This window comes from Montipora foliosa, chromosome 13, assembly GCF_036669935.1.
Source record: "Montipora foliosa isolate CH-2021 chromosome 13, ASM3666993v2, whole genome shotgun sequence".
NCBI lineage: Eukaryota > Metazoa > Cnidaria > Anthozoa > Scleractinia > Acroporidae > Montipora > Montipora foliosa.
Genome location: NC_090881.1, coordinates 30,893,155 through 30,909,517, shown reverse-complemented (window position 1 = coordinate 30,909,517; position 16,363 = coordinate 30,893,155). Strand labels below are relative to the sequence as shown.

At 36.2% G+C, this 16,363-nt stretch overlaps 1 protein-coding gene and 2 long non-coding RNA genes across 3 annotated transcripts in view; 2 read left to right on the top strand and 1 right to left on the bottom strand.

Annotated features, from left to right (window-relative positions):
• Positions 1-7,572, top strand: part of LOC137982913 (uncharacterized) — a 46,410-nt gene extending 38,838 nt beyond the window's left edge. Inside the window, exon 5 of the long non-coding RNA XR_011118863.1 lies at positions 4,985-7,572. This is a non-coding gene — a long non-coding RNA (uncharacterized lncRNA). The remainder of the gene's footprint in view (positions 1-4,984) is intronic.
• The window catches only part of LOC137982897 (dynein regulatory complex protein 9-like), a 45,929-nt gene continuing 31,458 nt past the window's right edge, over positions 1,893-16,363 (bottom strand). The window contains exons 12-13 of the mRNA XM_068830063.1: positions 2,988-3,089; positions 1,893-2,028 (exon numbers count right to left, since the gene is read on the bottom strand). Coding sequence (XP_068686164.1) covers positions 3,015-3,089 — 75 coding nt within the window. The 3' untranslated portion in view covers positions 1,893-2,028; positions 2,988-3,014. The remainder of the gene's footprint in view (positions 2,029-2,987; positions 3,090-16,363) is intronic.
• Positions 11,584-16,363, top strand: part of LOC137982912 (uncharacterized) — a 32,446-nt gene continuing 27,666 nt past the window's right edge. Inside the window, exons 1-4 of the long non-coding RNA XR_011118862.1 lie at positions 11,584-11,664; positions 11,759-11,809; positions 12,828-12,907; positions 14,190-14,256. This is a non-coding gene — a long non-coding RNA (uncharacterized lncRNA). The remainder of the gene's footprint in view (positions 11,665-11,758; positions 11,810-12,827; positions 12,908-14,189; positions 14,257-16,363) is intronic.

Here is a 16,363-nt window from a genome sequence, read left to right as displayed (position 1 = left end):
AGCTGATGACCAGTCGTTGTTCACTAACTATAGACCTGTTTCAGTTCTACCTAGTTTTTCCAAATTTCTTGAGAGAATAATTTATAACCGTTTAAATGATTATCTAACTAATTTAGATGTCCTTTGTGATGAGCAATATGGCTTTAGGAAAAATCACTCCCCTACACTTGCTTTGATTGATTTGTATGATAAGATTTCCTCTGCTTTAGATTGTGGTGATATAGCTGTTGGTATTTTCCTTGATCTCTCAAAAGCATGCGATACAGTTGATCATAATATTTTATTTGACAAACTTGAACACTATGGTATACGTGGACTGGCCTTAAAATGGGTAAAAAGCTATTTTTCCAACAGGTTACAGTTTGTAGATTTCAACGGTCATGTTTCTTCTTGCTTTAATATATCCTGTGGGGTTCCTCAGGGCTCTATTCTAGGGCCTTTATTTTTTCTTCTTTACATTAATGATATAGTCAATGCATCTATGGCACTACAACTGATTGTATTTGCGGACAATACCAACGTTTTTCTGTCTGGTAAAGATCCTGATTATTTGGTTAATCAGCTGAATATTGAGTTAAATAATTGTCAGTATGGTTTAGGGTTAATAAGCTTTCACTGAATCTTAAAAAGACCAAGTTCATAGTGTTCAAACCAAACCAAAAACGTAGAAGTTATAATTTTCAAATTTTGATAAATAAACAAAAATTGATCAAGTTAAAGAAACATGTGGCTAACAAAGTGTCGAAATCAATTGGAATGATACAGAAATCAAGTTTTTATTTATCTTCATACTCTTTACGTGTATTGTACTTTTCACTTGTTTATCCTTACTTCTTTTACTGTAATATAGTTTGGGCATCCACCTATAAAACTAACCTTGTTCGTCTGGTAAAATTGCAGAAAAGAGCGGTGAGAATCATAGATAAATCTCATTTTAATGCTCATTCTGACCCTATATTTAAGAAACTTGGAATCCTAAAATTCCATGATCTTAACCTGTTACAACTTGGCCAATTCATGTTTTCCTATCAAATTCGAACTCTTCCTCCCAAGTTAGCTAGCAAATTCACTCTAAACAGTCAAATTCACACATATTCGAGAAACTCTCATGCGTTTCGTCTACCTTTCTGTCGGACTAACATTAAACAATTTTCTGTTTTCTATCAGGGACCTAAATTTTACAATTCTCTTGACATTGATATAATCAATTCTTCCTCAACAGCTTCCTTCAAGAAAGCGCTTAAGTCATTCTTTTTTAACAACTATTCTGAAAATTAAGTATTTTGTTCTTCCTGTGTCAAATTGTTTTCACCCTGTAATTTTACTTTCACAACTGTTTACTTATTTCAACACCTTAATTAAATGACTAAGTGTTTGTAATTGTATGCTTCATTACCAACTTGTAAGTTCAAACTGTTTTTAATTTCCGTTCATTACTTTATATTTCAACATGTTAAATAACTAAATGTTTGTAATAATTGTATTCTCCGTTGCCAACTTGCATGTCAACGATAGATAGATGCTTTTACTTGGGGAGGCCTAATTTACATAAGCTTAGTAGTTTCTTTTAGGCCTCCTCGCCACCAATGTAATTCAATAATTTTTCTTTCCATCTTCTCTTTTTTGATTGTTCATATTTGTATTTTAATTTCTTCTTTCTGTGGCAAAAAAAAAAATAAAAAATAAATAAATAAATAAATAAATAAATAAAAACAGGCAGCTTTGGGTAAGATAAGGGAAGCTTACAGGAGAGGACAATCCATGGCTTGTTGTGAGAATATGAAGCAGTAAAGGGATGGAAGGAAAGAGTATGAAAGTTATAGAGTGCACAATAACTTTGAAAAGAACATTTAATACAAAATTACTAGGAAAAAGGTGACAGTGTGACAAATGATTTTTGCCTAGTCACTTCTTTTTCTTTCCTCCTTTTTTTCCTGATTTTTTGCCTTTTTTCCCCTTCTTCTTCTTTTTCTTGCTGTAAGACCCCAGTTGCTTTCGAACCATTGTGCCCCGCCACCATGACTGCAGCTGTGGAAGATAAACACTGCACAATTAATATGTCTGAGATAAAAGGCCTTTTGCTACAAATGGTCATGTAACCTCTGTTTCACAAAGATGATGATTCTGAGTACATGAAATTATTTTTCCAGAATTAAAGAGAGCAGCTTAAAATAGGCTACCATGCCGATTTCATAGTTGAAAGAAATTGTAAGGATTTGTATGGGAAAGGACACTTTGCCCTGCAGTCAAGCTTCAATTATGATTTTCATACAATCCTTGTATTTTCCTAAGTTTTCAAACCCCTTTAAAAATTTTTCTTTCTGGATTGACAGTCTGAAAATTTCCAACCTGGCACATTTATTCTCACTTATTTGACCCTTGGTAAGAATAGCTCTGTTTTTGGTGCTTAATTATGGAAAATTCTCTGGAGGGCAAAAGCTTTTCATTTGTAAACAAAAGTATGGAATTCTCGAGTGATGAAATGATCATAAAATCTCTACCTTAAGTGGTATTTCTCTGAAAATTTGTCTTCTGTCTAAGTCAAACACGGTCTTTCCATTTCTGGAATTTAGAGAGCCCGAGCTTCAAGTTCACTATGAGTCATGTGACCATTGTTGCAAAAGGCCTCTTTACTAATAGCTAACGAAATAACAACCTAGCTATGTTAAATGTGGTGGTGCCAAGACAAGTGCAAAAGGAAAACCAGTTCACTACTAATTGCTGCCTGTCGCTCAAAAAACGTTGCATACTTAAGCACTCTACTACTTGTAAGTCAATAGTCTTTCCTGAAGTATTCCCAAGTTAAGTTTAAATCTAACTTCACAGGAACTGTTTGTAGTCACAAAAAGTAGCAGTTAATATCTGTGTGCAAAGCACTTCTAAGTTTTAGAACTATTTCATCTATGAATGACATGTTTCAAAGTCCCTAAAGGTTGTGGCCCAGGCTCGCTGAGGAGAAAACACACCGAACATAAGTATCAAGTCACCTTGATGGCAGCTTTCAGTTCCTCCTCTTATTGTTCAGCTTTTCTTCTTGCTTGTTCCTTAGCAACACGATCTTCTATTACAACTTTTTCATATTCAGAGTACTGGGCAATAAACGGTACACACACTGTTAGGCAAATCAAGCAACAAAGAAAGCTACAGTTGACATAGTGGCAGTAAATGAAGTAAATGTATATTTAATGTGGCTCACTACAGTTTTTCGAAGAAGAAGACCAATATTTTGAAATCTGTGAAATTAAAGCAACAGGATGTCTCTTCTGAAGTGTTAGTCACTGCAATTGGTGTAAAATGTAATTTTATCTAACAAACAATGCAATAACTGAACTATTCCCAGGTGAACATTATAATAATTTATTATTATGACAGGCATGAAATGGATTGCCTTCACCTTGCCAGTTAATATCTGCTGCTCCAAGTTTATTAATCTCTGCTGTGCTATTTGGTCAAGCAATTACTGGTAGATGCCAACATCAAAATAATAATAGTCAACCACTCATAAGCAATTTGAGATTTCATCTCCATTGGATAAAACTCAAAGTTCTACAGGTTTCATATATTTCTGTGGAAGCTTATGAAATGTGAAAGATTGTACATATCTCATGGTAGCGTACATAATAGAGCATAAAACATTGTTAACTATTGTTTTTACTGTCTGCTGTCAGGGCCGTAGCCAGTATGAGGCAAACCGAGGCACTTGCCTCGGTAATTTTTTCGTGATTTGTTAAAGTAAAGTGTAATTCCTAACCCTAAACACCTAAAATACCTACGAAGAATATTTAATGAGGGACATTGCCTCAGTCATAACTTTTTTCTGGCTACGGCCCTGGCTGTACTGTAGCAGATACAAAAGAAATAGATTGAAGCACATTCAGCTTGTTTGACAGCAGTGCTGTTGAAATTGAGCACAAAGAGTATAACGAGGTTAGGTACGGTAAACATGATGTTTGATGTACAAGTTAAAGATGAAATTGAGAGAAATGATCGTCGCATGATCGCTTTGCAGCTGAGACGATCACATTGCGTTACATCATTCACTTCTTTTAATTTTAAAAGGAGTATAATGCGATGTACAAGCCCAAGTCATAGCTTAATTTACAAACCTTCAAAACATCCAACTCATGCTGCTTTTGCTCCACATCATGGTCATATTTCTCCATCCAATATTCCACCTTTTCTTCTAGTATCTAACCATTAATGCATACCACCTGGTTTAGTTTATTTTTTAAGCATTCAGTGATGTAGAATACCCTTTTGCACTTGAAAATCATTCTAACTCTTAATAACTCAGAGTGAACCACCTTACAGGGAAAACAAGTATGGGCTTACTTTTGTTTTGCTAACTCTCGACGTCTCTTTCACACCATTCTCAAGTTTAACTCATTGACTCCTTGGGGTTGCCCTTTGGCAAGTAAAATCATCTGGCGTTAGACAGTCGAGAGTAAAAATACTAAGTATGACCTGTTTAGATGTCAAAGGGTTAATGGTAAGTGTTTAAAAAAACTATTATGACACTTACATCTAAGTGGGTTTTTTTTTCCTGAAAGGCCTTTGAGTAAGGTGCACATAAATACATACATACATACATACATACATACATACTCAATTGACTGCTCCCCTTAGAGGCTTTTCAGGGCCAATGAAACACAACGAAATGACAAAACAGAACAACAACAACTATTAAAAATCCCAACTGGTCAGAGGCAAACCAGTTGGCTATTAATTTACAAGTGCAGCTGAGAAATTGAACCACGGACTACCAAGGAACAAATTCGAACGAGTGGTCACAACGAGTCCTGAACCCAGGATCTCACTTGAGGCAAGTGCCCTGACCACCGGACCAGGGTGCACCAGGGTGATAACCAAAATAAGTAACATTGTAAAGAAAACAATTAACATCTCTGTAAGGGGGGAAGACATAATTTCTGTTAAATTCACCTTATGATGTTCTTTTAAATAATTTTCTTCTTCTATTTTGTAGTGTAAGGTCTGTGAAAGAACAAATAGAATCAAGAATGAAGCAACTGGGTGCAGAATGGATTTGCTGACACAAGATGAATATGCTATCAATGAATGGTGGCATCCACATATTTGTTTTTTACCTTTAAGTTGATACTTATTGCTTTATAGCAATTTTTTTTGGTTGTATAGAGCCAAAGTACTCAACTTACCATCCTCATATTTGCAACATTTAAAGACAAATTGTGGTAAAAGAAAAAGCCATCCATTGTTGCACTTAGTGCAAACATGAATCTCCTTGCACAGGATATTACTTTTTAAAAACAACCATTAGACAGTAAGCCACAACAAAATGAGAATGAAGGTTTAAGTGTCTAAAGAAACTGTGATATGGTGCTGCGTCAGTGGGAGAGTAAGACACAAACATTGGTTTTCTTCAATAAGCTGAAAAGGGTCAAAATTGCCGTCATGCAATGATTGAGTGGTTGTTGTTTCAAGTCTAAGATTTCATGCCAAAATAAGTCAAACCAAACTTTCAAAACAAAAGACCTCTTCCCTACCTCAAGATCTTCTTTTAAAGCATTCTCTCCTTGCTGGCACCTCTTTTGAGTGCAGCTGACTCGGACCTACATAAAGACCAACCACAAAACCAACTTCAAAAAATTGAGCAGTGATGATAGCCCACTCTGCATTTTTAGGCATGCGTCAGATCATTTTTCATTCAAAGAGGAAGTTGGTAGCTTATTAGGTGTCTAAGTTACAAATGGCAAAATGCCTTCAGTCTTGTCAAACTGATTTGTCATTTGCTGTCCACTATGACTTTATCTTTTCCCTTTCAGCCATCATGCCAATGGTATTAATTATTTTTTATTGAGCAAAAAATGTTGGGATACTTTCAGAGTTGTGTTCGTGTAATGAACAGTAAAGCTAAGACTAGAGGCCAGTAATTTGGAGGAAAAAGCTTTTGGCTTGTTTTGAACAGTGCATAGCACGGACCTGATTGGCTTTGTTTTCTTTTACATTGAAATTTGTCAAAAAAAAACTTTTCATTACACTGAAATGGAAATAGACAGTGCTGTGCAGTTCCAGGGAAAGCACAAATCACAATTTAAAAATAATGTTAACCCACTGACACCTCAAACGCCCTAGGGGGCTCCCCCAGTTGACATTCAATAAAATCGTCTTCAGGACCATAATCCGGTGACACACGGTTGAACAGTGAGTCATGCAGTGTTGAAATATGTTGAGAAATAGACTGTTCAACATGTTGAACGAAATAGGGGTGCGTTTTATTCTGTTCAACAAGTTGCTGCTTGTTGAATCGCGCTAACAAATTGTTTTCCAGTCTCGCATTCACATGATTTCGAAGGATCAATTTGGCAGCTTTAGCATGTGATGGTGAAGAATCATCTTTATTTGAATGGAACCAAGGCCAACAAGGCTCGCAGCACGCAACAACAACAACTTTTCATAATCCACCATTTCCAAATTTGCTGCCAAAAATGGAAAGAATTTGTAATTCTTGTTCGACAAAAGTTGAATGTGTTCATAGCCATTCAACAAGTCGCAACATTGTCATTCAACAGGCTGCAACAATGTGCAACATTTGATAAGAAACAATTGTTGCATAATGTCAATGGATAAATATTCCTATATACCTCAACAAGCTTCAACAGTGTTTTCCACTTTATTTATTGTCCGAATTTGTTCCAAATATATTGTTGTTTTGGAACCTTTGGATTGAAAATTCACTACACATAACACTACACATTTCCTTACAAGAATTTCACCAGTGTGTTTTAAAAGTTGAGATATTGTGTTACAGCTGTAGTTAAAGGGGTTCTTTACCCATTTTTTCAAGTTTTTCCCTGCTATGAAATAATGAAGCAGGGGCTGTGGAGAGGGAGGAGCTGGGGGTCTACAGCCCCCCACCCCACTTTTTTCTATAGTGTTGTTTTCTCCTAAACCTCTCCCCCTCCCCTCACACCTCCGTGATCCTTACCAAAACCTTCCACCCCTCCCCACCCCCCACTTTTAAATGTACTCTGTGGTCCCTGTAAAAAAACAATTGCATTTAAATGGCTGAGAAATTAACTATATTTTGTAAAATTGAATACTATTTCCACTCTTTTTCACAAACTATCAAACTCAGGAAATGTCAGTGTCAATGTCAAACTCAGAAATGTCAGTATATTGTGCACTGACTTCTCTTAGTACAGATAACCTCAAAAACCAGAAACTAACCTTATAATACCTGTATATTTCCATTGATGTTTGCATTCTTGTCTTGTTAATGACTTATTGGCTTTTTCATTGCAACATAGTCGATTTGACCATGGTTTTTTGAGTGTGGCAATAAAAAATTGTTTCAATTTATTTTCTCTGGTTTTCCCCTCTCCAAAAAAACCAGCACTGCCAAATTCCAGTTCAATCTGGAATGCACAGACACATGTTGAATGAACTCCTGTATAGTTCTAAATTGAGTTTGATCGTAGCACGAGTCAAGTTCGAGCCCGAGTCAAGTTCGAGTCACGAGTCAAGTTCGAGTCAAGTTAAATTTTCCTTTTTTTTTAGTAGTTTTGTTTTTAATTGCTGTGTGAAAATAATGTACCAGAGGTAATTAGGCCTAATTAGGTCTTTTTAGGGCTAATTAGGCCTAATTAGGCCTAAAGAAAAGTACCCTAAACATTCATTAAAGCTAGGCCTAATTAGCCCTAAAAAGACCTAATTAGGCCTAATTACCTCTGGTACATTATTTTCACACAGCAATTAAAAACAAAACTACTAAAAAAAAAAGGAAAATTTAACTTGACTCGAACTTGACTCGTGACTCGAACTTGACTCGGGCTCGAACTTGACTCATGCTACGATCAAACTCGTTCTAAATTGCTCAAATATGAAAATTTACAAAGTACCATAGTTGTAGTCAGGCATGATAAAAAGAATTAAAAAAGTTGTTGTCACTGACTAAAAAACTTATGTAAAAAGGACATTTCGGTCAAAATACTATGACCTTCTTCAGCATAAAATGGCTTGTATTCGTAAGCCATTTTATGCTGAAGAAGGTCATATTATTTTGACCGAAACATCCTTTTTACATAAGTTTTTTAGTCAGTGACAACAAGTTTTTAATTTCTTTTTAAAAATTTACAACTTGAAATTAAAAAAAAAACATACAGGAACTGATACCCTAAATAACTTCAAAGTTAAACTACTTACTAGATAAAACACAAGATTTTGGCAATGAAGTTACTATCTGATAAAAGTGTTGTTAATATTTTGTAACAGTAAGTTACAATGACTTAGTAAAAGTTTTGATAGAGATAGCAAACTTATAATGAGTTAAATATTTAATACTGTTCCAACCAGGTCAGTAGAACTACTTTAAGTTGTGTTGTGAAGCCATATAATGATGATTGTGAAAGGTGTGTATTTAAGAGGGTTAATTTAGCTAAGATGTCATAAAAAAGCGTCCAGGGTGCACATCATTCTGCAGGGTACATTATCTCCTGATCACAGTAAAGTTTTGAAAACACTCATACTGGAAGCAAGTTCTCTTGCTGTTGTCCCATACTGGCATATTATTAATTTAATAGCAAAACAATTTGGACTCCCTTCATGGTCACTTAAATAATTAATTATTATTACTACAGCTTTATTTGGTTATGAAGTTACCCTTATGTCAAGGCACCACTCAATTAAAAGAATGTTTCAAGTACGAAATACAGTATGAGCGACCGTATTGTACCAGATATACAATGTCGAGCCGAAGGCCAGACATTTTATATCCGATTCAATACGGGTGCGAATATTGTATTGTGCTTATGAAATGTCAGCATTTAAGTGTTACCGGTAATGTATACTAGGTATTTTTGGTGATTCAAGACATTTTAACCGTGAAAATTGAAAGAAACATTTATGTAAATGAAGAGAAATCTGTATCAGAAACAAAGATATTGATTAATAAAACATTTTTTTTGTTTTCCCATCATGAATTATTAATGAGTTTTATAATGAAAATTGCTTTTGTGTATTTTGCATGTGAGTTAATTGTTGGTTTTCACTCACGTGATCAACAGCCATGTTTTTCAACGGAAAAAAAGGAAGCGTTTGCATAATAATAGAGTTGAATTCCCGGAGGATTTGGTCGAGGCACCAACATGGCCGCCTTTTCTTTGTTTAGGGCACCAACATGGTGGTCGTGACGTCATGTGAAAACTGAGAATTCACTGTGTTCTTTCTTTGAACCAAAAAAATGCAAATATGTCCAGAAATGCCCCTAATTAGGTGCACATAGATTTCATTGAGAATCACAAAGTGTCCGCTTGCTCTTCTCCCCAATTTCAACATCACTCATGTCTTGGAATTGTAACATTGATAATAATAAATTATTAATGTCACAAAGTGTCCCCAAAATGCTGTTTCTCAAGTAAGGATAAACATATGCATTTGCCCTAAGCTAAAAATAATGCTAACCTTTACCCTTGTGTTATTGTTGCAAATAGGCAGCAATGACTTATTACTTAATGGGACACTGTGTTGGATGTCAACTAGTGAGGTGTATTTCTTGACACAAGTGCTAAAATGTTAGATTTATCACAGTTATGCTAGTTTTAATAGGGCCGTTTATACGAGAGAAAATAAGCCGAAGCCGTGGCTTACTCTGGCTACGGTGTACATAATATGCGTAAGGAACTATTTATACGAGTATAAACTCCCAGGCCAGGATAAACCACGGCTTGAGAAAGCCGTGAACGTAGAATTTGTACCATTGATACGGGGTGTTCGCGTCTTATGTAAGCTGCGGTCAGAGTAAGCCGCAGCTCATTTTCTCTCGCATAAACGGCCCTAATGTGAACTGACCCCAGAGTTTAGACTATTTTATGCCATTTTGACATCACAAAGCTTTAAGTTATTGTCTATTTATTTTTATTTCACTGTGGCCGGGTCAGGGAACTAACTATGCAGCACTTCCTATGAAGCAAGCCAGCCCTGGAAGACTGGCTGGTTTACATATCAGATATCTCTTCCTGCTTTTGCTTGGCACATCCTTAAATGGCAGTGAGTGTCTTTACCATTGCTTGTTTTTTTTTTTTGCAAACAATAGCAGACATAAAATTAGATTTAAAGGGACAAGCTAAACAAAAGCAACAAGCTAAAAACCCTCGGCGAGCAGGGTACAAAGCCCGGGGGGAAGACTCCCATATGAAACAGACGGGGATGCTCGTCGGAAATTTTGAAGTTAACCCCTAAAGGAGACCAATCTAGGCGTGGCTTAAGCAAATTTTGACCCCTAAAAGAGACCGTAAAAACACAAAAATACGACACGCAATGAGTTTTAATGATAAAAAGGCATAATCATCGAATGCTTTTATCTAAAAAGAAAATTTAAAAGGAAATTTGACTTCTGTTTCTCTTCGCTTAATTCTGTGTTATTTCGCGGAACCCTAAACGAGACCTTAGTGGCATAAAATATTGGCGCTTTGCCCGGAACACCCTAAGCGAGACCAAAATCCAAAATTTACACCCCTAAGCGAGACGACGAGCATCCCTGTCTGTTTCATATGGGAGTCCCCCCCCCCCCCCTCCCGGGTACGAAGACCTTGTGAAATGCCTATTTTCTTCGATAAGATGTTGATCTGTTTTAATAAAAATGTTTATTGACCCGCTAGCCAAGATTGGGGCCTGAGTTTGAGAAGTGTTTGTAAACCAGTATGACAAGAATCTTGTGTAAAGTTTCCATCTTTTTTGCCAAAAATGAAACCCCCCTCTAATTTCGAATGTCATCTTCAAAACGATGAAAGACATCCTGGTTAAGTATATACTTTTATAAACTTTATATTATTTTGTCTGTTTTTCATGTTTATACTCTCAATTAGATTTCATTTGCAATTAGCGGTTAGATTGTAATAAAGCAAAAAAAAAATCCTTCTGTAAAAAGCTACACTGGATATAACTTTTGATACAAAAATATTCCTTGGTATCCTTGACTGATTTGAAAGCAATGAGCGTAAATACACACACTTTATGTAAAACCAGACTAACATTTACCAAGAACTATAACTGCCTTTGTAATTACATCTGCAAATGGTTAGACTCTCTAGTCTTCTCAGATAAGGACGATAAGCCGGAGGTCCCGTCTCACAACCCTTCAATGTTTATAATCCTGTGGGACGTAAAAGAACCCGCACACTTGTCGCAAAGAGTAGGGTATGTAGTTCCCGGTGTTGTGGTCTGTCTTCTGTGATGTATCATGGTTGGGAGGGTAAATGCTCGGAGAAATTAGCTACACCAAGCTACTCTAAAAAAAAAAATCCGAGGGTAAATAAAGATATATGATAACCAGGCCCGGCCACCTCATGTAAACTGGTCCTTAAGTCGTTCTTATTCTGTAAACAAACAAAGTCTTACTCCAAAAGAACTAATCATTCACCACTTTCATATTTTTTAATCAAATCATGCCTGGGATCTACATTTCTTAGTCAACATAAATACACTCTCATAACTAAATACTTTTAAAATATCTTGTAAGTGTTGAAAATTTAATTGCTGTTACTATTTTTGACCTTCATGCGCATTGGTTTAGAAAGTGACTGAACAATAACATGAAGGCGAGGTAAATTCGTGCAACCTGTCATGGCGGCCAACCATCACAGAGGAAAGGAGGGAATGGAGTTTTTCCCTAAGGATGGATATTTTAAGGTGTTGCAAACAAATTGGTTTAGCTAATTTGTCTCTAAGATTTATTAAAACGGTAAAAAATTTGTATAAAACGTTCATTTTAATCTGACACCAGGCAAATCCCCGAGCCACGTGTACTCGCTCAAAGTGTTGAGGTGATTAACTGGTGAGTATTGAAGTTTACAACGTCTATTAACTGCGTCACAAACAGGAGAATAACCGAAGAAAAAAAGGACCTGTTTATTCATAGGGGAATCTGCATAAACGTTTAGCGCTAACTTCGCAATTGTCAGCTAAAACTCTCCATTGACTGCAAGACTGCAGTTTTCAAAACTCGCCTTTATTTAAGCTTAACTTCTTCATTTAAAACTTCACTATTTACTATTTCATTGAGCTGAAATCTCTCACCACTGTAGAGCCATCAAATTTTCCTTGCCTTTAACTGAATCTGGCTGGTTCCGATAAAGTTAGAGGAATATGTCCTTAACTTAATATTGATAGTGGCGAAGGCTGAGTTTTCCTTGAGTTTTGATACAAAAAAACTCTATCCTAAACACAGTTACAATGAAAAAAGCACTTGAATTACTTTTTAGGCGTAGTTTACAATACGTGACATTTTTTTCTTGTAAAAACTAATTTTGCTTTAGCAGATCAATAGGAAGAATTAAGCAAAGCTGTGACCATGAGATTCAAAGGTGATAGCTTTTAAGGGGCCAGGGGCATTCTCCCCAGGAAAAAAAAAAAACAAACTTATAATCCTTTACGGACGGTGGCAACTAATTCCAAGGTATTTTTGCCCCGTTTTATGATTATGCAGGAAATGTAGATCTTGACAAGTGCTGTTGAGGTGCAAAAAGAAAATTGGGGGTAACCACGTATTTCTCAAAGATAATTGATGAATAATATTTGTAAAAAGCTATAAAATACAAATCAATGTATGGCGTTCTTTCTCGAATTGAAGCTTAATTATCTCTGAAAAATGTGTGGATACCCCAAATTTTCTTTTTGGATACCAAGAGTACTTACTAAGATTTGCTTTCTCCAAATAGTTTTAAACTGCACAAAAATATCACTGCATTAGTTATCATCACCGATAGGAAACCTGAGTATCTCGTGATGCGCAGAATATATGCGATATAACAATAGTAGGCACTGTCCTTAAGATGCCATTTTTTACATCTTAGGAACAAACCAATCTGTGAATGGACATCAGCGTCGCAAGAAGTCAACATAGTTCCCTGATTCATGCTGCGATGCCCTCAAGGTAAAAGAAGCAGTAAATACCATAAAAAGTTACTAAGGATACAATACAATACAATACATACTTAATTGACCGCTCCCCATAAGGGCTTTTCAGGGCCAATGAAACACAACGAAACGACAGAACAGAATAACAACAACAAGAATGGTTATAAATTCCAACTGGCCGGAGGCAAACCAGTTGGCTATTTACAAGTGCAGCTGGGAAGTTGAACCAGGGACTACCGGAAACAAATTCAACGAGTGGTCAGAATGGGTCTTGAACCTGGGATCTCTGGATCTCAAGGCCACTGCCCTAACCACTGGGCCACACTGGGACTGCATTTGTACTAGAAGTGATGTCATCTTCCTTTGCCAGAGGAAAGTTGTAGAAAATGGAAAAGATTAAAGGTAAATAGTTGCCAAAGATAAGAGGTATCTAGCCAAAAGCAAGAGAGAGTGGAATCTCTGAGTGATTTTATTGTTATTTAGGCAATCAAGATTTCCCTGGTGTTTGAGAATGAAGTATAGCCCTGTTATTTTTTTTATTATTGTCATAAAAGCAAGAGTACTTGATAGATCGGTGCACTTTTCCTTTTGAAAGGACTTGCAGTCTGTCATTTTTGCAACCAATCTTGAAACATGGGAATCACTCAAGTGCACTCAGACATTTTTGCTTGAAAGGTTTCCCTCTCATGCGTTATGCCTGTTTGCAGGGATCAGTTTTTGTCCATGCTCCACCAACCTATTCCTTTTCAGATTTCTGCCATTTACATAATTATAACTTATGACCCACAAAACTAAGTAGGGTATTATGTGCATAACCTTTAATCTTGAGTACCTTATTACATGAAATTTTCACGACATGTTAATTTCGCGAATTTCGTGAAATTTAAGTGACGTGAAAATTAAATGTGGCGAAAACAACATGACACAACAATTAAGTGACTCACATTATGTCAATAACTAAAACAGCAACTTTATTACACACGTTTATAACAATCATTTTGAGCTATTCTGTGGTAATGTTCTGGTCCTCTTCATCACTACTGCTTTCTGTCTCTACTCCAGGTAGCACTTCTTTTGTACAATCCTCAAACTGTCCATTTACTGGCTCCTTGAGTGTGTCTCACTCAAAAACATGAAATTAAAGTGAGTCAAAATGCAAAATTTTCCGCAAAATCGCTAAATTAACGTCTCGCAAAAATTTCATGTAGTAAGGTAATATTATTTTGAGGATTTGTGTGTCTTGAATGATCAGAAAGCTTGCTGGATGTACCTTCATGTGAATTTCAATTTTTTTTCAGTGAAAGTTGGCATTATGTCTGATAAGAAGCTTTGACATCACTGATGGCCAAGATCTTCAAAACTTAAGTAAGACCCTGTACATTATCTTAATTATTACTTCCTTTACTGATAGTTATCGCAATAAAATGTTGTGTGTAGGTTGATAAAAAAGATTTTGCTGGCTACATCCTAGTTTGGGAAGTTACATACATTGTACTGTTAGGTGGAAAGATGCCATTGATTCTTTTGCACCTAGTTAATTTATGCTTGTTTTGGTGTTTGTTTTGTGAGTTTTGATCAGTTCTGACATAGCACAGTTTAACCCATTCACATTAGAGTGCCCCTAATTGGCAAATAAAATTGTCTGGTGTTACCCAGAGTAGAATGTGAATAGGTTAAGAGACTTTCTGTTATGAATGAACAAATAATATAAGATGATCAGCAAGTACGGTATGTATCACATCCATATTGTCAACCTCTTAATCTTTCTTAAATGGATCATAATGTTGGAACCTTTGGCCATAGTATTTGGAAATGATTGTTGTGAAGCTAACTAGAAAGAAAACTGACAAGGAACAGAACAGCATTGGGAATGTCAACATTCTAAGAGAGTTTTAGAGGAAATCAAAACTCTATACTTTACGTATAGCATTTCCATCCACTGTTACACTTTGATATAATTATGTCTGTTAATTTTAGTTTCATAGACTGAATACATAAATGGCGACCAAAAAAATATTCTTTTGTTTATGTGCTAATTAGCCTCACTAGCCTCGTTTGCATGGACAAAATACAAAAGAAATGTTGCTTGAGAGTGAGGCTAGTGAGTCTAATTAGCACATAAACAAAAGAATATTTTTTTGGCCGCCATTTATGCATTCGGTCTATACTTCACCACAACTTAAAAAATGGCCTCTAGGTGGTCAGTGTGCTGATCTTCTCTGTATTATATGATACTGGTCGTTACATAAAGTTGCCAAATTATATTGCATTGCTGGTAGTACTAAATCTAGGTGATTGTGCCCTGCCAGTAAAGAAATTTGTGAAAGTGTGTTTCTCATTATTTCAGTAGTGACACACACAACCAGGAAGGGAATTTTACGTATGTTAAACAAAAAGTAAATGCAGACCACTCAGTAAGATCCTCCCTAAACAAAACTTGAAGAGTTGTGGGGTGCACATCCTCGGAGACCCAGGGGCAGATCGCAGAGGCAAGGGGAAGTCTAAACGGGCAAAAGAAAATGGTGACGAAGAAAAGCATAGTAGGGCGAGAAGAGCCCCTGGGGACAAGTTCTTACCAGATCAGTTCCAAACAGCAGGGGTAGTTCTCAATTCTGATTGGTGCCAGAAATTCTTTGCATTTTTCTGCCCAATCAGAGATCAGCAGACCGTGAAGTCTTTTCGTGTCTTCTTACACGGAAATCACTTAATCGCCATACTCGCCTGGTTCGTTTGGCAAGGTTTTGCTCGAGGAGAAAAGTCTCAATCACAGCACAAAATGTACAGGAAATCGTTTCGAATATCGGCGGAAAAATACGCTGGACATTTCGCAGGTATCGTTACAGTAGCGTATTTCCAAGTGTGCGAGATTTTTTAAAGATGTCCTTCCTGATTCACCTAAAATAGCAGTGATTGATTTTGATCTGACTTGAATTATTTTTATTCTGCCCCCTTTTCCTAGTCGAGTTATTTCTAGATTTCTTACATCAATTGTTGTGACTGAAACTTTTCTAATCTCAAGAGCAAACGTTTGCTTCTGAATGCTGCCAAAGTAACAGCTGATATCGATGTGCTCTTTAATAGCCTTACAAAGGGCAATACCCAGGCTGTGCAAATGTGCTGGCAATTCCTTTGCGATAATTTTACTTGGCTAATGGACAATGACCTGAATTAAAGACAGTTGCAAAGAACATAGGAAAGAGACTGTGAATATTTTATCAGCACCGTAAGTTGGGTTGTCATTAATGTTTTAAAGCAACATTAACTTTGCTCTAAGGAAATTCTTGTTCGCTATTTCATATTTCATACAAAAGTGTGCTGTGTGTTAGACAGTAATAACAACAACAGAGTCCTGAGGTTTCTAAAACAATGCTGAAAGAAATCTTCTCCAATAGTAAAATGAGTTTGGATCCAGGTAGTACATAATATTCCGAGTTGTACCTCTGCAAATATAAAATCTTAACCTCGATATTTC